This window comes from Mchenga conophoros, linkage group LG12 (assembly GCF_057382185.1).
Source record: "Mchenga conophoros isolate Kocher_MC1m ecotype Shallow Benthic linkage group LG12, M_conophoros_male_GT1.1, whole genome shotgun sequence".
NCBI classification, from domain to species: domain Eukaryota; kingdom Metazoa; phylum Chordata; class Actinopteri; order Cichliformes; family Cichlidae; genus Mchenga; species Mchenga conophoros.
Window position 1 is genome coordinate 38,746,861 of NC_140537.1, and position 23,089 is coordinate 38,769,949.

At 45.8% G+C, this 23,089-nt stretch overlaps 1 protein-coding gene and 1 long non-coding RNA gene across 2 annotated transcripts in view; both read right to left on the bottom strand.

Annotated features, from left to right (window-relative positions):
• Positions 1-1,474: 1,474 nt before the first annotated feature.
• Positions 1,475-23,089, bottom strand: part of grin1b (glutamate receptor, ionotropic, N-methyl D-aspartate 1b) — a 71,229-nt gene continuing 49,614 nt past the window's right edge. The window contains 8 exon segments of the mRNA XM_085295734.1: positions 1,475-6,433; positions 12,359-12,423; positions 12,426-12,513; positions 12,687-12,794; positions 21,161-21,306; positions 21,419-21,528; positions 22,335-22,496; positions 22,588-22,745. Of these exon segments, the coding sequence (XP_085151860.1) occupies positions 6,368-6,433; positions 12,359-12,423; positions 12,426-12,513; positions 12,687-12,794; positions 21,161-21,306; positions 21,419-21,528; positions 22,335-22,496; positions 22,588-22,745 (903 nt within the window). The 3' untranslated portion in view covers positions 1,475-6,367.
• Positions 14,812-21,152, bottom strand: LOC146563341 (uncharacterized). Its single transcript, XR_014894729.1, has 3 exons — positions 19,999-21,152; positions 19,768-19,789; positions 14,812-19,525 (listed from the first exon to the last, which is right to left on the bottom strand). It is a non-coding gene; the product is annotated as an uncharacterized LOC146563341 (long non-coding RNA).

A 23,089-nucleotide genomic window follows, 5' to 3' on the forward strand; every position in this document is an offset into this window, starting at 1 on the left:
TTATCCAACTGCAATAACACATCTGAATACTACAAAAAAATGTCCATCACGCCACTCTTGTGTTAATCTATGCACGGTCTGAAGCATGTGTGTGGGAATGTATGTGAATGTTTTACTGTTATATCTTATTAGTATTTTAAGTATTCTATCTATTTTATTTATTGAATTTTATTGTTTTATTTATATTTTGATATTGCTAGGGATGATGCAATGATCGGGGACCATTCTTCATTTCGTTGTTCTCATGACAATGACAATAAAGTTTCTGATGATTCTGATGATTCTATAAAAGCGAAGGTGGATTTGGGAAGTCTGTCGCAGCCATGTCCTGTCCGTTTACGCGAGCAGCCCATTGCAGAAGGTGCAAGATTGATAAGGAGAGTCCTCAGGATTCAGCGTATATTGCGGGACAGACAGGATCCTTTAGCTCAGCGCGACAGTGTGCTCATAGAGAGATATCGATATTCCCGTGAGGGTATTATTCACTTAACCAACTTGTTGACGAGGGGGTGCAGGACCACCACCTGTCTTTGTTTGCTCTGCCCTTTTCTTGGTTGCTGTTATAAACAAACAGATTATTCCAGGGTCTCTTTCCAAGAGACTAAAAGCAACATAAGTGATAAATATTACCATTCTGTAGAATATTCTTATATTTCACTTTTACTTGTTCCCATGTTCTAGTGGGTCCTGTTGTGGCTCTAATGTGAAAGAGGATATAATGTAATATAATATGATAAATTTACCCTACCGCCTACTGCTGTTGGCCAGAGGGGCCGATGGTGCGATATGGCAGCCTGGCTTCTGTCAGTCTGCCCCAGGGCAGCTGTGGCTACAACTGTAGCTGCCTCCACCAGTGTGTGAATGTGAGAGTGACTGAATAGTGGCATTGTAAAGCACTTTGGGTGCCTTGGAAAGCGCTATATAAATCCACTCCATTATTATTGTTATTATTAAATTACCTACGAGTTTGATTTGTCAGCAACTTTCTGCCAGCCCTCTCTCCTTGCTTTTGCAGCCTTTGCAGTGTTCCCTTGCGTTCTGATTAAACTCTGAAACTCCTGAAATCCCTCAATCAAGAGTTCTTGCTCTGCTGCCGAAAAATACCGAGCGCGCCTTCGACATTTTCGCCGACCAATCAGAGGGTTGCCGATCAATGTTTCTACTATCGATGCGTAGCCCCTGTTAAGCCACCCAGTGATCTCACATTACTTCATCCAGCTGTACTGATCGTCAACAGCAGGTGTGTTCGGGGAACCGGAATAGCGAGCTCAGAGTTAGCGCGATGATTTGATCTTGGATGTAGTAAGCAAGGTACGAAGAACGGACCCCTGGTCTAACGAGGGATCAGACTAGGAAGCCGCTCACCCAACTGTCCGCTTACTTCTGGCCGTGTTTAAGAACTGGTCACAGTGGAGACACGTGGTTTTCACAGGACCGCCACAAATGATGTCACAAGCAGAAAAACTCGGACGCGTTTCAAATAAATATTAGTTTATTACTGAAAGTGTCGTCGGCAGAGACGACGGGCAGGTTAAGCTCAGTTACACAAACACGGATTCAAAAGTGTTCACGTGATGACACGGCGCCGCTAAAATCTGAAACAAATCACACACCAAGCTCTACAGCAACACCCCACTTCCTGTCTGACACAGGAAGTGGATTAGAGTAAAATGTCTGCAGTGGAATCGCTGAAACTCGACTTGAGTCGAGCGGCTACATGTGTCAAAAAACAACCAAACACTAACGGGCTGGAGGTCAAAGGTCAACGGTGCACAGACAGAGGGAAACTTCTTCTACAGTTTCAGTTTTTATGATACAGGAAGTAAAATGTGAACACAAAAATAAAACTTCTTCTAGCGAGCCACAGTCAATCAGCTTACAGGTGAGACCTTCATCATCATCATCATCATCTGTACAGTGTGTTTACATCAGAAACAAAGTAAACAGCAAAAATAAATACAGACTGTGACATCACAGCACGTCACGTGTCATGTGACACAGTTTAGGGTGAGCTGCACCAACACTCATCAACGTTTCTAAATTAAACTACCGATAAATACGTTTAAGAAGTCTTTTATTTTGAAAGTGCCAAACCACTTCAAAGTAAAAGACAGTTTCTTAAAAACAGCTGAGGAAAACTTTCAGATATTTTGTTCTTGACTTTCTTTTTTTTTTTGAACATAAACGTCTTCCTTTGTTTCCCGTGTTACCTGTTTCCTGTTCAGAGGGAGTTCTTCCTCCCCACAGTCAGTTTCAACAAATCAACATGAAGTGCCTCCATATTTCTGTGATGCCTGGATATTTAAACGGCGTCACATTGAAACCACTTTTGTTTTGCTTCTGGAGTTTACTCTCGTGTTCCTCAGTTTAAACAAAATAGGAGCGTGAATGAGTCTGCGGATCAGCGTTAGACTCCCATCACCAGGCTGAATCTGCAGATGTGCTCCAGCTGTGAAGCGATTGGTGCAGCTCGCCTGGTGTGAAGCCGAGCGTCACCGAGAACGACGGCGTGAAGCCCAACTCGTCACAAACCTGATCAGACCTGCACAGGTCACGCCGGCACGAATACACGTCAGTGTGAGGAGAATCGGAAACGTGCAGCTCAACACTGAGAGAGGAACCTGACGCTCACATGACGACATCGACACTTTATCACATATCATTTTATTCAGCTTTCGTTTCTGGAACAAAGCAGTACTCTTATTGTGAAGTGCACAGGAAGGATCGTAAACTGTGCCAAAGTAAAAGTCATTATTAATAACGTGCCCTGCCTTATGAGGGCGTTTCTGAATGAAATGATTGAACTTTATTCCGTAAAAAGAACAAACACGTTTCTCACTGATGTGAGCGTTTGTGGATTTTCTAAATGTTTTAAAACATATTCAAAACTGTAAAAACCTTCATATAAAAACAACATCTGCCCGTACAGATGTGATGTGTTTGAGACACCGACATACAGACGTGTGTCTGATAAATATACATAAATACAAAGGTATTAATGTGTGTTAGTGCGTGAACGCGTCACACAGCACAGCCATGCATCTGTCACTGATCTGTGAACTGAGCTTGTAAATAAATTAAAACTATTATAACTTCGCTGTTAGTTTTTCATGGACTTTCTGGTTGACGTCTTGGTGCTGACAGACGGGTTGACCTCGCTCGGTCTGCAGGTCGATTCTCAGAGGGCGTGTTCTCGGTGACGCGCTCGGCCGGCTGCTGTCCTTAACACCAAAAACGTGGAAACCTCCTAACTCCAGCTGGCTCTGTGTGGAGTTAGCAGCTTTCCACGGGACATCAGGGTGGAGCTAAAGGGCTGTGGAGGTAGGCGGAGACTGACATCATCAGTGGGGACACAGTGGAGGAGGGGCAGTGACTACATCTCCCAGCATGCACTGGGACTGTCAGGGGCGGTGGGAGGAGCTTTTGGGGCAGAAAGCATCCCTTTTACGTGCACGAGGACATCTCTGTATTATGGGGACGTTTTTCCTTTATGAAGACAGTCAGGCACTGTGGGGACACTCTGCATTACGAAGACATGGTGACATTAATGCCAATAATAGACTGAAATGTCCCCATGTCCACTCACAGCTGCACAGTGCAGAAGCGGGTTTAAGGTTCAAATAAAGTTTTACCAAATTTTCCTGAACACAGAGAAACAAACTTTCTGGATCGCTGAACCAAAATGGCGGAGCTTCCTGCTAACAGGTCATGCGTCGCTGTGAAAGGACATCACCCAAAAACCTCAGTGGGATGACCCCACACTCTGGTTCGGCGATCCGGGCGACATCTGTGACTCTGTGTAAAGGAACCACCTCCTGTCCCAGAGGCTCCTCCCACCGGCCAAACTGTAATCAGTAATCGGGGACACAGGTGATCCTGGAGATCGATCCCAATTTAGGCTCATGGACTCAGATCAAGAAGAACGGCGTCGCCAGTTATGACCAGTTCCACAACCAGTCATACTTTTGATAATTCAGTGCGATCAACAGAACAAATTGTACAACACCACAGACATCCACCCGAAGGAAACCAGTCCCAAACAGTTCTTTCAAAATAAAAGACCCTCTGGTGGGAGGAGGCAGACAGCTACAAGCAGAGGAAGGCAAGTGTGTGTTTGTACAGTGTGTGTGTGTTTGTACAGTGTGTGTGTTTGTACAGTGTGTGTGTTTGCTTTGTGTGGTGGGAGTTAGTGTGACAGATGGTGTGTGTGTTTGTAAAAATGTGTGTGTGCTGCTTAATGTTTGTAAATGCTTCTGTTGATATTTTTGTGGGGTCCTGTGATTTAGGCAAATATTGTGGGGACATTTCTGCATTATGGGGACATTTCTGCATTATGGGGACATTTCTGCATTATAAGGACATTTCTGCATTATGGGGACATTTCTACAGTGTGGGGACATTTCTGCATTATGAGGACATTTCTGTATTATGGGGACATTTCTGCATTATAAGGACATTTCTGCATTATAAGGACATTTCTGCATTATGGGGACATTTCTACAGTGTGGGGACATTTCTGCATTATGAGGACATTTCTGCATTGTGGGGACATTTCTGCATTATGAGGACATTTCTGTATTATGGGGACATTTCTGTATTATAAGGACATTTCTGCATTATGGGGACATTTCTGTATTATAGGGAAAATTCTGCATTATGGGGACATTTGTGTATTATAAGGACAATTCTGCATTATGGGGACATTTCTACAGTGTGGGAACATTTCTACAGTGGGGGCATTTCTACAGCGGGGACATTTCTGCATTATGGGGACATTTCTGTATTATAAGGACAATTCTACATTACATTACACCGCGAGTAGTGCGGTGCTCTGAACGGATAATTGGAGGTGAGCTTCCCTCCCTCCAAGACATCTACAGGAAGCGCTGCCTGAGGAAAGCGGGGAGGATCATCAAGGACTCCAGTCAACCCCAGCCATAAACTGTTCAGACTGCTTCCATCAGGAAGGAGGTTCTGCAGCATCCGGTCCCGAACCAGCAGACTGAGAGACAGCTTTTTCCATCAGGCCATCAGACTGCTGAACACGTCATAGACACCTCAGCTTCACTACTGGAACTTTAACATTATGCACTCCACACTGTATATAAATGCCACTTGTTTTGCACATGTCTCAACTCTGTATATTTTATATATTTTATTATTATTATTATTATTATTATTATTATTATTATTATTTATTTTTTTTACTATTTAATTTGTAAAATGTGTATACACACACACACACACACACACACACACACACACACACACACACACACACACGTAGGAAAATATTTAGTATACACATCCAGAAATGCATACACTATTATATATTGTACATATATTTATTAGTTTCAGGTTGGCCATTCTTGTATTTTGCTCGTTTGTGTTGTTGTGTTTGCACATCTCTGTTGCTTGTGGGGCTCGCACACAAGAATTTCACTCGCATGTGCTGTGCCAGTGTGCCTGCACATGTGATGTGACAATAAAAGTGATTTGATTTGATTTGATTTTATGGGGACATTTCTACAGTGTGGGAACATTTCTACAGCGGGGACATTTCTGCATTATGGGGACATTTCTGTATTATAAGGACAATTCTGCATTATGGGGACATTTCTGTATTATAAGGACAATTCTACATTATGGGGACATTTCTACAGTGTGGGAACATTTCTACAGTGTGGGGACATTTCTACAGTATGGGGACAATTCTGCATTATGGGGACATTTCTGTATTATAAGGACAATTCTACATTATGGGGACATTTCTGCATTGTGGGGACATTTCTGCATTATGGGGACATTTCTGCATTATGGGGACATTTCTACAGTGTGGGGACATTTCTACAGTGTGGGGACATTTCTGTATTATAAGGACAATTCTGCATTATGGGGACATTTCTACAGTGTGGGGACATTTCTGCATTATGGGGACATTTCTACAGTGTGGGGACATTTCTGCATTATGGGGACATTTCTACAGTGTGGGGACATTTCTGCATTATGGGGACATTTCTACAGCATGGGGATATTTCTACAGTGTGGGGACATTTCTGCATTATGGGGACATTTCTACAGCATGGGGACATTTCTACAGTGTGGGGACATTTCTGCATTGTGGGGACATGCTTTAAAGTGTTCAGTGTCAGCATTAAGGTTCCAGATCAGTTTTTCAGTCCCCACTCCATAAGGAATAAAGGTAAGCGTGTGTGTGTGTGTCACTATGGGATACCGTCCAAAAGCCCTGCTGTCATTACATCGTCCTTCCTGTCCATCTGTGTGTGTGTGTGTGTGTGTTTGTGTATCCAGAGGGTCAGTGTGTGTCTGTGTGGCTCAGCAGCAGCAGTGAAGCTCGCTCGCTCTCTCAGACCACGGTGCTGACGGAGGGATCTGATAGGTTGAGCTGGCCGGTGATGTCGGTCGGGTACGGCTACAGAGAGAGCAAACACACAGGTTATAAACAGCAGCATCACACACTGGCTGATCCTGAGCTGTACCCTCTCATGGGTCCTGCCTACATTCCTGTTTTCATCTGAAGGACTTATTAGCAGTGGAGGAAGCGTTCAGGTGTTTTACTCAGGCGTTACCTGCACACAAGCAGCTGTTAGCGTGAAGATGCTAACAGGTCTCCTTTGTTAAAAAGATGGATTTGCACATTTGCACCACAGCGAGCCTGTCAGACTTCACTGCAGACACACAGGATCGTTACGTTAAGAATTACCTCCTTTAAACAGATTAATATCCTGGCATCAGTGCAGGGCTGGACATTTGAATCCTACATCACTTTTCACTCGTCTACAAAGTTCACCGTGATATTTTGGGACGTGTTTAAAGGACCGTCCCTTAAAGGTTTCAGGCTGCTGGACATGAATTAAACATCGTCTTCCATCGTGTGAGCCGGGCTGAAGCTCTGCCACGGGCAGCATCAAACTTTCATGTGTGAACAGAAGCAGCAGCACAGGCCAGGCTGTCGGTTCGATTCCCAACAGTGTGCGTTGGTTTCTTTAGGAAACCTGATTGTTTGTCAGCCTGAGAGCGTTGTTGACACAGGCCTGCAAAACACACGTGAGTTTCTCTAAGACAGAGAAATGATCCAAGCCATGCAGTGCAGTGCTGTGTACAGCAGGCTGTCTGTCTGCTGTGTGAGCACAGTTGGACTCACGAACGAGTGCTGTTCTCAGTATGGACGAAACGATGATCACACTCCCACAGACGTTCACTGTGGACCTCACCACTCTGTCTCACTTCATAAGACAATTTTTCTAACATTAGTTTCTGATGCTAAATTAAGTTTTAATGCACATATTTTTCAATTATGTATAATATATAAATTTATACTGTGAAATCAGTTTTCCTGCAGGGATTTTAATCCTAACATTCATTTTTTATTCTAGCATAGATTGTTACTGACAACATTTGAGGGTCACTGATTTTATGCTAATGCTAGTTTATTTATTATGTTATTATTGATGTTTTTACATTTTCTTATATGATTTTAACCTAAATTTTTTCTGCTTAATGTAATCTTAACTGTTCTGACTCACAATAATAATTACCATCACATATAAAGAAAAATGGTGATATTTTTTAAATGTCACACTGTCACTAGAACATGTCGACGCCTGTTTAATCATCATAGAAAGTTGGTTCTGTTCATCTAAATGTTACAGTGGGGCAAAAAAGTATTTAGTCAGCCACCGATTGAGCAAGTTCCCCCACCTAAAATGATGACAGAGGTCAGTAATTTGCACCAGAGGTACACTTCAACTGTGAGAGACAGAATGTGAAAAAAAATCCATGAATCCACATGGTAGGATTTGTAAAGAATTTATTGGTAAATCAGGGTGGAAAATAAGTATTTGGTCAATAACAAAAATACAACTCAATACTTTGTAACATAACCTTTGTTGGCAATAACAGAGGTCAAACGTTTACTATAGGTCTTTACCAGGTTTGCACACACAGTAGCTGGTATTTTGGCCCATTCCTCCATGCAGATCTTCTCGAGAGCAGTGATGTTTTGGGGCTGTCGCCGAGCAACACGGACTTTCAACTCCCGCCACAGATTTTCTATGGGGTTGAGGTCTGGAGACTGGCTAGGCCACTCCAGGACTTTCAAATGCTTCTTACGGAGCCACTCCTTTGTTGCCCGGGCGGTGTGTTTTGGATCATTGTCATGTTGGAAGACCCAGCCTCGTTTCATCTTCAAAGTTCTCACTGATGGAAGGAGGTTTTGGCTCAAAATCTCACGATACATGGCCCCATTCATTCTGTCCTTAACACGGATCAGTCGTCCTGTCCCCTTGGCAGAAAAACAGCCCCATAGCATGATGTTTCCACCCCCATGCTTCACAGTAGGTATGGTGTTCTTGGGATGCAACTCAGTATTCTTCTTCCTCCAAACACGACGAGTTGAGTTTATACCAAAAAGTTCTACTTTGGTTTCATCTGACCACATGACATTCTCCCAATCCTCTGCTGTATCATCCATGTGCTCTCTGGCAAACTTCAGACGGGCCTGGACATGCACTGGCTTCAGCAGCGGAACACGTCTGGCACTGCGGGATTTGATTCCCTGCCGTTGTAGTGTGTTACTGATGGTGACCTTTGTTACTTTGGTCCCAGCTCTCTGCAGGTCATTCACCAGGTCCCCCCGTGTGGTTCTGGGATCTTTGCTCACCGTTCTCATGATCATTTTGACCCCACGGGATGAGATCTTGCGTGGAGCCCCAGATCGAGGGAGATTATCAGTGGTCTTGTATGTCTTCCATTTTCTGATGATTGCTCCCACAGTTGATTTTTTCACACCAAGCTGCTTGCCTATTGTAGATTCACTCTTCCCAGTCTGGTGCAGGTCTACAATACTTTTCCTGGTGTCCTTCGAAAGCTCTTTGGTCTTGGCCATGGCGGAGTTTGGAGTCTGACTGTTTGAGGCTGTGGACAGGTGTCTTTTATACAGATGATGAGTTCAAACAGGTGCCATTCATACAGGTAACGAGTGGGGGACAGAAAAGCTTCTTACAGAAGACGTTACAGGTCTGTGAGAGCCAGAGATTTTCCTTGTTTGAGGTGACCAAATACTTATTTTCCACCCTGATTTACGAATAAATTCTTTACAAATCCTACCATGTGAATTCATGGATTTTTTTTCACATTCTGTCTCTCACAGTTGAAGTGTACCTCTGGTGCAAATTACTGACCTCTGTCATCATTTTAAGTGGGGGAACTTGCACAATCGGTGGCTGACTAAATACTTTTTTGCCCCACTGTATGTCTCCAGTTCAGCTGATTTTATGGGATTGTCAGCAGAAAGCGCAAAAACACAGCAGCTTATTCTTCATGCTAACATCAGTGTTTTTATGCTAGCAGTAGGTAGCACAGAAACACTGTTTGTGTGATTCTAACAATTTTATTTTATTTATATCCACCAAATATGTAGATTGTTTGTGTAGGCCTGACACTGTGTCTTCTGTCACATTGCACACCATGCTAAGATTAGTTTTCCACTAACAGTTCTCTGGAAAGACTGGAGCTCTGTGGCTGGAGACCAGTTTAAAAATCACAATAGGTTTAACTGTTTGACACTAAAATATAAAGACATGATCAGTGGCACAAGACTTTTGCACAGTGCTGCATTATCAATAAGTTATAATATAAGCATACTAATGCTAGCATGCTAAGAGCCCAGCACGCTCTTCATTCATTTGTAGCCACAACTTTAAAAATGTGAACAAAATGCAGAATGTTACGTAGTTTTTAGCTATTGTGCTGTTTACAAAAAAAAAAAAACTAGAATTGATGAAGAAGATCAAAGCTGTTCTTAATGCACAGTTTTGATCATGCTAATGTTGTTGTTTTTTATGCTAACATGAATTGTTTTCATGCTAGCGTTTTTTATGGCAACATAAACATTTTCGTGTGAATGTCAGTGTTTTTTGACAAAATAAGCTTGTGGAGCTTTTTTCACCTTTTTATCTCCAAAGCACTGAGTAGGAAGTGGCTTCCAACGTTTAACCAATCAGATGAAAGCTGGCTTTTAGAGACGAGAGACTTAAAGAGACAGTAAACTGGCTTGTTGTAGACAGGATTGTTTTTGAGTGTGAATCGTGAGCGGGTTAGCTCCATGTAAACATCAGAAACCACTGAGGGAGCCATCCAATGTAGACCACAATCAATGCTGTACTCTGAGTAAAAGTACTTAGTTACTTTCCACCACTGCTAATGTGACGACTGATGGAGTTTGCCCGCAGCGAGGCGGGGCAAAGCTGGGGGTCTGGTTTAGAGTGCGGGTGTGTTTTCAGCCTACAGTCGGTCGTGCTTGCAGAGGAGGACAGAGGCAGTGTGTGTGTAGTACAGCATGTAGTCTGGACACCATTCAAATCCACTGAGAGAGAAAAACACTCATATAGAAAATAAAGAGAGATGATCACAAGAGAAATGAGTCAGCTCTGCTCCAACACCCGCTTCAGCTGGCTGGGTGTGATCAGCAGCTGGTTCTTCTGCTGCTGATGAACATTAAAGCATTTCAATGAGCTCTCCTCACTGAAACAGTTTAACGTGCAGCAGCTCCTTAAATCCCTGAGATGACACGCTTTGGCACTATTTTGACTCCCTTTACATCAAACCACTGCTTATCTGGAGGGAGGAGGGATGCAAAATGTGCCAGAACGCTGCAGATTTTAAGACACATCACAAAGTTTGGCACATTTCAGATCGTCCGACTGAGGAGGAGAGTTTCACCAACGCTGCAGAAAAACAGACCTCAGAAATCCTGCAGCTTCGCTCAGATCTGAAGCTGCCACAGTAACAGCACTGAGGTCATTTATAGATCGTTAACAGCTGAGTCCTGTGGGAACAAGAGACGGTCAGGAAGACCCGAGCAGCCGACCAGACGCTGAAACAGACAGGAGTTAGAGGAGACGGACGAGTCTCTGCTGGGCAACCTGTGAGGGCGAGAGGCCGGGAGACAAAGTGTGTGGGGACATTTGGAAATGAAGGGACAGAGAGATGACAGGACAGGAAGGAGAGGAAACAACCAATCAGAGAGAGACAGGACAAAGGACAGGACAATGGACATGACAAAGGACATGACAAAGGACAGGACAAAGCACATGACAAAGGACAGGACACTGGACATGACAAAGGTCATGACAAAGGACAGGACAAAGGACATGACAAAGGACAGGACAAAGGACATGACAAAGGACATGACAAAGACATGACGAAGGACAGGACAAAGGACAGGACAAATGACAGGATGAATGACAGGACAAAGGACATGACAAAGGACATGACAAAGGACATGACAAAGACATGATGAAGGACAGGACAAAGGACATGACAAAGACATGACGAAGGACAGGACAAAGGACAGGACAAAGGACAGGACAAAGGACAAGACAAAGACATGACGAAGGACAGGACAAAGGACAGGACAAAGGACATGACAAAGGACAGGACGAAGGACAGGACAAAGGACATGACAAAGACATGACGAAGGACAGGACAAAGGACAGGACAAAGGACATGACAAAGGACAGGACGAAGGACAGGACAAAGGACATGACAAAGACATGACGAAGGACAGGACAAAGGACAGGACAAAGGATAGGACAAAGGACATGACAAAGACATGACGAAGGACAGGATAAAGGACATGACAAAGGACAGGACGAACGACAGGACAAAGGACATGACAAAGGACATGACAAAGGACAGGACGAAGGACAGGACAAAGGACATGACAAAGACATGACGAAGAACATGACAAAGGACAGGACAAAGGACAGGACAAAGGACAAGACAAAGACATGACGAAGGACAGGACAAAGGACAGGACAAAGGACATGACAAAGGACAGGACGAAGGACAGGACAAAGGACATGACAAAGACATGACGAAGGACAGGACAAAGGACAGGACAAAGGATAGGACAAAGGACATGACAAAGACATGACGAAGGACAGGATAAAGGACATGACAAAGGACAGGATGAACGACAGGACAAAGGACATGACAAAGGACAGGACGAAGGACAGGACAAAGGACATGACAAAGACATGACGAAGGACAGGACAAAGGATAGGACAAAGGACATGACAAAGACATGACGAAGGACAGGATAAAGGACATGACAAAGGACAGGACGAACGACAGGACAAAGGACATGACAAAGGACAGGACAAAGGACAGGGCAAAGGACATGACAAAGGACATGACAAAGGACAGATCAAAAGACAGGACAAAAGACAGGACAAAGACGGGAGAAGAAAGACCACACAATCTGACCCTCTTCACTTCTCCTTTGCAAGAGGACGATGTGAACCGTGTGAAAACCCAACAAGCGGACCCTGACCTGCCTGGGCGGACCGAACCGGACGTTTCTTTCTGTCTTCAGTCTGTCGCCTTTTGTCTGTCTCAGTGGGACAGATGAGCTGATTGAGGTGGGAAAGCAATGATGGCTGACCAACAGACGGGCGGCCATGATGAGTCAGCAAGGAGATGATGGAGCTGGAGATGAGACGAGAGGGCGAGAGACACACGTGACGAACCGAAGACAAACAGGAGGCGATTACAGACGAGCGAGAGCAGAGAAAAGAAAGACAAACAGATAAAAGATGGAGTGAAGCAGAAGACACGTGGAGGACAGGAGGGAGGAGGGTTGGTGGTCTTCATCTCCTTACCGTGGCATCCCCGGAGGCCCTACGGCGTTTGAGGTCGGAGGTCGAGGTGATGGACCTAAAAGAGGTTTTCAGTTTGGGCTCGGGCTCTGCTCTACCACTTTTCCTATCCTAAAATAAATCATACGATAGGTGCACACACACGTTAACACGCAGCAGAGACACTCGACTAGCTGCATGAGGACACACCTGAGTGTGTGCTGTCAGGTAGAGAGTGTGTGTGTGTCTGTTTGTGTGTGTGTGTCAGACACACTGATCAGCCACAACATTAGAACCACTAACAGTTCACCTGAGTAATAATTTAGCAGGAAGTCGAGTCGATGGAAAGTTTGAAGCTAAAGTGGCGTGATGAGGAGAGCAGCTGCAGACGGAGGCGGGACTATCGTTCCTTCAGTATTTATGTGTCTCGTTGCTGTTTCTTGATTAGCGGCGTGTCGTCTAATCGAAGGTCAGCTGGTGGATTTAACAGGAAGCAGGTGAAGGTTGTTAAAGTGAACCTTTGTGTCTGAACCTTCATCATCATCATGACTGTGGCTCAACACAAGCACAGAGCGAGAGCGCCTCCTGCTGTTCAGGGTGTTGGTCTCATTACTGCCCGTGAGGTTTTCAGGAGCACGGCCATTGGCCTTCTGTTGAGCTCTGTTTGTTTTACTTCTGTGATTTTCCTCTCTGGACCCTGAAAGATGATTTCTGCATAACCAGTGAAGGTGATCTAAAGGATGAACTGTGGTCGAGTCAGGGACAGGTCGTGGGTGCCTGAGGCCCACTGAGACCAGATCCCACAGAAGAGCTCCTGCAGAAAAAAGCATCGCAGCGCTCTGACTTCTTTCCAACATCGAACACTCGTACAGTGAGCTGTGTGACGGGTCACTGCCTGCCTACATGTTTGAAATGTCATTTCCTGAGGAGGAGACACTCGGCTGTAGCTGCTCTCTACCTTTGATAGGAACTCACTGGTTTGTCTCTACAGGTGTACTGGAGACTTCAGAAACAGAAAGGTGCTTGGTGACCTGAAACACAATCTGACCTCGTTGTTTTAGTCATCCCAGAGGCTTCAACTCTTATCAGCTGTTCCTATTTACCTGGTGATCACCTGAGGTGGTCGTTGGCCACCCTGTCATCAAGTGAACCACCTCAAGGTTCCAGTAAGGCTTCCACTGACTGGAAAAGCATCTTCTGACTTAGTTATAGGTGGCTGACCATCAGAGCTGTGAGTCACCACCTCATCTGTAGGGTAAAAAGAAGTCCAGGTGCCATTGAACGGCCTGGTGGTCAGAAGAGTCAGAGCTGGACCGTGGAGCGCCAGAAGAAGAGTGTCCAGTCTGATGAAGAGTGTTTTATTTCCCATCGTCAGGACACACTGGAAACCAACGCTGCATCAGCAGTTTGAGGAACATGACAAGGAGATCTGATCCACAGAGGCTCATCTCACATCCACCCAGAGTCACCTCCACCTTTTATTTTGGCGTCAACTATTAGAACAACCAGCTCACTGTGATATACCCACGACAATTTCCATGTTCAAGTTTTGATTGGTCTGACTGTGTCTTCAGCTCTTTATCTCTCTCCCTGTGTGTGTTGGGTAGGTCTCCTGAGGTACGCCGGTCACCCGGGTCTCCCCGAGCCTCCCCGAGCCCCCCGTGCCTCCCCGTGCCTCCCTGAGCCTCCCCGAGCCAGGGACTGGCAGCTGCAAGTATGAGATGGGTTTTATGGTTAAACACCCCGCCCACCACTGAGTATTTGTGTGCGTGTTATTGGTTAATTAATTCACGCCTGCGTGCAGCGTCCTGGCTCAGAGGATGGAGGCGATTGGGTGCTTCTAATGCTGCGGCTGACGGCTGTATCCCTGTTATGTGGTGTGTCAGTGGGGCTGTTCTCGGTGCCGCAGTGAAGCTCTCATTCAGTTCACTTTGATTTCTACAAAAACTGCCTCAGAGCACTGCACAGAACCCAGAGCCTGAAGTCCCTACAGCTTCAGATGAAGTGATGCTTCAGTAAAACGGAGCAGCGCTGTCCTGTTTTACTGCCCACACAAACACACAGCAGCAGGGAGACACCAACGTGAGGCTCAAACACAGGAACACGACAGGAAATCAACCTCAAAGCAAAGGAAACATCGTGGGGGAGGGGTACGGGGCAGGGGAGGGGGGTGAGGCAGGGGGAACAAAGATGGCGTATGAGGCCCGAATGAAGCCGCGAACACGTGGGATCATTATACCAACACTCTGCTGTTATAATGCCATCTCTCCTGGGGAGGGCGGGGAACAGAAAACAGAACGGGGGAGGGGCGGCGGCACATGGCTGATGATCACATGGTGTCTGACCTCTAACATCGTATGAAGATATAAGTTTGACCTTTGACCCACCACAGTGACAGTTCAGGTGAGAGCTGGGCATCAGTGGCGAGACGTTCTTGCTCTGTTCTTTTTAGTGCCAACAAACCGTACGAGGACGTAAACACGGGTCAAAGCTGAAACCGCACAATCGAGAACCCGTGATGTCATAGGTGGGGGCGGGGTTATTGTTACCAAACTCAGCGCCCACCAAAATGAAAAATCTAACTTAACTAAGAGAAACGAATTTTTATGCTACTGCAAATATCAAAGCAACACCTGAAATATTAATAAGTCCACTGCAGAGATGGGCTGTGACATTTTACTGTAATCACATTACTTTTTTCAAGTAGCTTGACCGACTCTGGTCCAGTATAACCTGACATGTACCTCTGCACACATTTCAGCTTCTTCTTTCAGTGTCAACATTTCTCAGATGTACTGGGAAGCCTGAAGCAGAGAAACCACAGCTGACCAGTGTTTGGCAGCGAAACGTTAATGGTACGAAGTCAGTTACATGTTGTGTTGCAGGTTTGTTGATAAAAAGAAAAACAGAAGCTGAAAATCTGTTTGAATTTCACACCCAGCTCTCGTTTGGACTCTCAGAAACACGTTCAAAACAGAGAAACCAAAAAGCCAACACTAATCTGACACACAGGTTCAGCCAAAGGCCCAAACTGGGTGTCAGACTGGTTAAACTGGGCAGACTGGTCCCAGTGAGATGTTTCTGGGCCCAGTGACAGAACAGTGGAAGACTTGGATCGGAGCAGCAGTCAGTAACAGCACATGAAAAATAAAAAAACACCATCATTACAGGTTTTCAGTCGTTGAGTAACAGCCATTAAGGATGCGATGAACACACTTCCTGCCTGGACTCTGCTGACTTTACGAAGACGTGCATGAAAATGAAACAGCAGCGAGTCTTGGAGCTACAAACCACATAAAGCAAAGAGATGCTCGCACTGAGTTTCATCCTACAAGAACTCAAATGTTCACAGTGTTTTCATTAAAGAGTGACGTCTTTCTGCAGGTGACGTGTGTCTGGATCCCCCAAATATAACTGTGACCACACTGTACAGATGTCACCGTTTCACAGCGTTCTCACGGATCAATAAAGTTCAGCTTTGGTGAGATTATTGTATCTGTGTCTGTCTGGTAGATTTCCCCTGAATGTTCTTTACTTTGGTATCTCTGTGTCTTATTTTGGTTTTACTTCCTCCTTCTGACCATCTGTCCTCATGTCTTCCACCACGTCTTCTAATAGTGTCGGGAGGACGTCTACGTGACCTACCCAAAGACATGGCCGCCATCGGCATGATCAGCAACTTTGGACAAACAGCTATTTAAGAAGCCCCCCCCATACAGGTCACCTTACAGATGTGAGTGTTCCAAGTATTCAGAATCAAGTTTGAGTCTCACACACGTTACAGGAGTGTCCTGGGGGAAACGAGAGCCCGTCAGTCGATCGTTACTTGGAGACACGAGTGTTAGCAGGTTTGCTGGACGGGGACCTATCAGACTGATCTGTCTGAGGCTAGCTGTCTGAACGTCCTGCCCCCTTGAAGTCTGCTCTCTTCTAATTGGTTGTTTTCTGGAAGCCTGCTGAAGGGCAGCAGCTTGTGAGCTGTGCAGCAATGGACTCGGTAAGTAAACCTGTAGACAGTGATCCATCATTATTTGAAACTTGGGCTCATGTGACGTGAATAATCACCTATTACATGTTAGCAAATACTCAAAACCACAACAGGTTTAAGGAATCTGTGGAAAATACAGATGATTGTGTTTCCGAGCTCCTCCAGCTGCTAACACCTGTGCTAACTCTGGGCCTTCAGTCACAGCTGTGTGAAATGCTAATCATCCTCAGCTAACTGCTAGCCTGCAGCGGCTGCTGTTTGAAGTGCTAATCCCGGCACGGCAGCGAGGATTATTCATGTGACAGCTGAGCACAGCTGCTGGCAAGAAAACATCTGGAACAAAGGAGAGAGGGAGCAGATTTCTCCTGTTTTCTGATCGTGCAAATGTGGATCCAGTGTTCAGTCTTCAGTGTGATGAAGGATATATTTATGAGATCATTTTAATTTGTTAGCTACAGAAAAAATAAAGCAGCTTAGAGGAGGCCAAAATGAATGAATCGTGAGGAGGACAGCATTATTATTATGATATCAAAGCCTGGGCTGCATCATTGCCATTCCAGGACTAACTGTCAGTGTTGGGAAGGTTACTTTTAAAATGTACTCCACTACAGATTACAGATTACATGCCCCAAAATGTATTCTGTAACGTATTCCGTTACGTTACTCAATGAGAGTAAAGTATTCTGAATACTTTGGATTACTTAATCCAATAGCACACCACGTTATTATCACTGTGACTTACACTGTACATGTTTTGGCTCTCCAACATATTACTAGAGCCTTTACAGTAATCTGATTCCTGATTCACTTAATACATTCTCCATGTGTGAAATTAGAAATATCACACATGGAAATATCCTGTCTCAGAGTGACGCTGAAAAACTAGTTCATGCATTTATTACTTCCAGGCTGGACGACTGTAATTCATTATTATCAGGAAGTCCTAAAAACTCCCTGAAAAGCCTTCAGCTGATCCAAAATGCTGCAGCAAGAGTCCTGACAGGGACTAGAAAGAGAGCAGATTTCTCCTGTTTTGGCTTCCTGTTAAATCCAGAATTCAAAATCCTGCTCCTCACATACAAGGTCTTAAATAATCAGGCCCCATCTTATCTTAATGACCTTGTAGTACCATATCACCCAAGTTCCTCTCTCAGGTGAAGTGTCAGAGGAATGAACGAGTCAGAACCAACTCAGCCTGTCTGTGTTTTTTAATTGGTCTGTTTGCTGTGTGAGGCTTTGCAGCGCTCCCAGAAAACCCAAAGAAACCGTGAATGAACCAGCTGTATTACAGCTCAGGTCATGTGACTACAGGTGCACTGTGCACAGCCATATCTGTAGATTCCCGCCGCCCTTCGATCGCCCTCACAGAACCATTAAGTTTCATTTAAAGCTTAACTACAGCAGCCATTTTAACAGCGTGTAATCGAGGAGACAGAGGTTGTCGGGAGCATTTCCACACCACCGCCAGACGGACTACATTAAACCAACTGTGCATGTTTGTACCGGATGTGCTGCAGTCCATCCTGCAGTGACTGCAGTAGTTGTGTGTGTGAGTCCCCGCGGTGCTGATCTGATCACCCATCGGTCAATCAACAGCAGGAAGTCGTTAAAGCTTGGAAGGAAATTAATCAGAAACCCAGGTGGAGCGAAGGCATCCTCGCTGAGGCAGTGTTAATGGAGCTTCCTGTTTTACCTTATCATAACTCTGACTATGACGATGTGTGGATCTACACACAGACACAGCTGTGTTTTCATTCTTCCACTGACGTGCACGTCACACATGCAGCAGCTGAAGAAGGGCAGAAAATTACATTCAGGCTACGTCCACACCGGCCCGGATAGATTTGAAAACGGCGTTTTTGTCTGAAAACGCTCCGCGTCCACACTAGCGTTCACAGAGTTGTGCGTCCACATTGAAACGGCCAAAAACGCTTCCGTTCCAGTCCTGCACATGCGTGAAACGCAAGAAGATTCGACCTGCCTCATTTCTGTCTGCCGTTTATTTACGTTCCGGCTCGTTGACACGTCGGCAAAATGTGGAGGAAAAGCACCGAGTTTTTTAAATGGACTCACAATGAGGTGGAGTCGTTGCTGCAAGTAACACAAAAGTACAAAGTTGCAAAAGCGAGTGAGAATTAAAGAATTTGAAGAAAAGCTCTCAGGAGCATGTACAGGCTGATGTTGATCTTTAATAGGGCTGTCAAACAAAACAACTGCTGTGTAACGCCCTCCGCTATCTCAGTTTAATTGGTCACATGACTGCATCACATGACTAAAATGCGTCATCATTTTAGAAAGTCTCCGTTTTCACTGTCCACACTGCGACGGGACAGCTCCATTTTGAAATGTATGCGTTTTCAAAACGCTGCATTTTTCAGTGTCTCAGTGAGGACGGGAGGCCAAAACGTGTGGACGTAGCCTGTTTTTACTTGTTTGTGAAAACAGCTGCTGACCTCACACAGTCCACAAACTCATCACTACAGAAAGCAGCAGGTCAAAGTTCATATTTTGATTATGTCATAGTGGTGGTTTTCTACACCCACTTCCTGCACGTTGTATTTAGAATGGGCAGCCAATCGGGGGAAAGTTGACTTAAAGGGGGAGGAGCTAGAACGGCTTGTCTCAGACAGAAGACGAGCTGCAGGGTGGCGTCAGATAAAGAAGGATTATTATGAACCGTGAATCATGCGAAGCTGCTCTGTGAGAGTCCAGGAATAAAACCACGGAGTCGACCAAGCTTTCCTCATTTCTGTGACTCATTAGTGGGCTGAATAACCCCAGACTAACCTCAGACTAACCTCAGACTAACCTCTGGCTAACCTCAGACTAACCCCAGACTAACCTCAGACTAACCCCAGACTAACCTCAGGCTAACCTCAGACTAACCTCAGACTAACCTCAGACTAACTTCTGGCTAACCTTAGACTAACCTCAGGCTAACCTCTGGCTAACCTCAGACTAACCTCTGGCTAACCTTAGACTAACCTCAGGCTAACCTCTGGCTAACCCCAGACTAACCTCAGACTAACCTCAGACTAACCTCTGGCTAACCTCAGACTAACCTCTGGCTAACCTCTGGCTAACCTCTGACTAACCTCAGGCTAACCTCAGACTAACCTCAGACTAACCCCAGACTAACCTCTGACCAATCTCAGACTAACCTCTGACTAACCTCTGGCTAACCTCTGACTAACCTCTGACTAACCTCAGGCTAACCTCAGACTAACCTCAGACTAACCCCAGACTAACCTCTGACCAATCTCAGACTAACCTCTGACTAACCTCTGGCTAACCTCTGACTAACCTCTGACTAATCTCAGACTAATCTCAGACTAACCTCTGACTAACCCCAGACTAACCTCTGACTAATCTCAGACTAATCTCAGACTAACCTCTGACTAACCCCAGACTAACCTCTGACTAATCTCAGACTAATCTCAGACTAACCTCTGACTAATCTCAGACTAACCTCTGACTAACCCCAGACTAACCTCTGACTAACCCCAGGCTAACCTCTGACCAATCTCAGACTAACCTCTGACTAACCTCAGACTAACCTATGACTAACCTATGACTAACCCCAGACTAACCTCTGACCAATCTCAGGCTAACCTCTGACTAACCCCAGGCTAACCTCTGACTAACCCCAGGCTAACCTATGACTAACCCCAGGCTAACCTCTGACCAATCTCAGGCTAACCTCTGACTAACCTCAGACTAACCTATGACTAACCTCTGGCTAACCTCTGACCAATCTCAGACTAACCTCAGGCTAACCTCAGGCTAATCTCAGACTAACCTCAGACTAACCTCAGACTAAACTCTGACTAACCTCAGGCTAACCTCAGACTAATCTCAGACTAACCTCAGACTAACCTCAGACTAAACTCTGACTAACCTCAGGCTAACCTCAGACTAATCTCAGACTAATCTCTGACTAACCTCAGGCTAACCTCAGACTAACCTCAGACTAAACTCTGACTAACCTCAGGCTAACCTCAGACTAATCTCAGACTAATCTCTGACTAACCTCTGACTAACCTCACAAAAGAGAAAATGACACATTTTCTGTTCTGGGGGCTCTGGGCTGTAGGTTGGGCATTTTTCACTTGTTGGTCACAGTTACAGAATAAATCACTCACCGGTGAATCAGAAAACGACCCGAGCTTCACGGAGCCACTGAAAGCTAACCAAGCATCAGTGAGCACGCTCTTGATGATCAGCAGTCAGTTTAATTAACACAACCCTTCATCCTGAGCACAAAACTCATGCTTCTCCTATTAAACAGCAAAGATGACAGATGTTTCCTAACAGATGTAAAAACAAAGGCCTGATCCTGATCTCAGTCCTGCTGCTGGCTATAATGACCTCGCTGTGAGGATCACACATACTGAATACTGTTTACCGCAGAGCCACAGACAGGTGGGCTGAGTGCCATAACGCCACACAGAGCTTCAGCAGAGGTCAGGGCGTAAAGTAAAGTAGAGTAGAGTAAAGTAGAGGGACGGACCTGCAGGTTCTTCCTCCACACATTGACGGCAGCAAAGGCGAGCTGCATCTGTTTCCTGCGGGCGTCTTTGTGCCGTTTGTAGGCGATCTCGATGAAGATGAGGAAGATCCCAGCCACGATGCCTCCAGCAACCAGCATGAACACACCTGAGGGGCACAAGTGACGAGAGACGGCGTGAAACGCTTCACAGGTAACATCTGCTAAACGGCACAGCCTCAGGGGCGCAGTTCATGCAGCAGAGGCAGCACTGAGTCCTACCCGCCATGTTCTCGAAAGTGAGGGTGGCCGGGGCGTTGCTCCTGGAGTCGCACTCCTGGTATCGAACCCACGTCTTGTCGAGATCCTCCATGAAGCCGTTCTCATGAGAACTGTGGAGAGTCAATGAAGCGTGAGCGGACACGTATTTGATTGCTCAGATGTTGGTTTGTGCTCAGGTGTTTTTAATGTGGAAATATGTGTCTGTGTGACATCCTCCACACCCCAGGTCACTCACTTTTTATGTTTTCACGGCCCTGGCGGGGCCTCCTGTGAGATTGGTCTCGTGTGGGCGTGTCCTGCCATCTCGCCCGCCTTTTTGTACTGACTCTAATCATCAATTAAGAGTACTTAAGGCCAGAGATGCACACTTTGTACAAGGACTGACACTAGCAGCACTGACTAACAATGTGCTGAGGTCAGTTTCATCATCATTGATGACCCTACAGCACAGAGCCAACATCCCCACAGTCACAGTGGCCAGAGAAGCAGAAGAACATCACATGAAGAAGGCCCTGAGTAAATGTGGATATCCCAGCTGGACATCTGTCAGAGGGGAAGGCTCCTAAAGAGACGTTTCTCCCACTGAAAATGTCCAGATGAACAGAATCAAGGTTTTGGGAAAATGGTTCGACATTACGAGGTGGAGGAAACACGAAAGCTGTAAGCACATACTCCACCAACACCCTCCCGCTGGTTGTTTCAGGAGTGTGTCGGCGGAGTAGAAATCCTCTTGGCCATCATCGGTGATGACTCTCTAACTCTGACTGTAATCGCAGCCAATCAGAATGTGTCTTTGGTGATCAGAGAAAAGAATCGCTGTGACACAACAGAAACATCTTTCAGCTTCTCAAAGTTTTCCTGTTCGCTAAAACACACCCAGGATGGGCTGCAGGTGAGTACCTGAAGGTTTTCGTACCTGAGAATAGCCAGAGACACGTTCTGTTTCCACGGGCTGTCCTTCCTCATTCCGATCCCGAATCCGGAGCGGAAGAACAGCTCTCCTGTCGTCACCAGATCGCACTTCTGCGACGCCTCAAACTCCAGCACGGCGCTGTCCCAGATGAAGGCGTGAAGCTTACTGCGGGAGGAGGGCGAACGTGTTGACAGAAGCAATCTCCACAGTACAACAGGTGCGTTCACGACAGGTGTGCTGACTCTGAGCTGCTTACTTGTCTCGCACAGCTTGGATGGCCTCGGCGGCGCTCTCGTAGTTGTGCTTCTCCATGTGCCGGTACATGGTGCTGAGCTCCACCTGCCTTCTGAAGTAGATATCCACCGAGCTCTGCTTCACTGTGGCGTAGATGAACTTATCTGATGGGTTACGCAGCTGAAAGCGGCAGCACACGGCACAGCGTCACACATTATCTCTGAAACCACGCTCTCCTAACACCTGTGAGGGTCGCACCTGCGTGAGCAGGGTTGGTTCACTCAAGACGAGGAGAACCCAGACGTTTAACACATTTATGAACAAAACCAGGAAAAACATCCGCAGTCGCACAGCTGGAGGAGGCTCGAGCATGACACACCGACTCCTGCATGAGTCAGTCAGGACACGACTGCCCGAACAAACCCTGAGTCCTCAAGGACATGAGCTGGTGGGAGGAGACAGCCTGACAGACACTTGGAGCTCAAATGTGCGATGGTCAGGTTCACCTTCGATCCAGGTGAAGA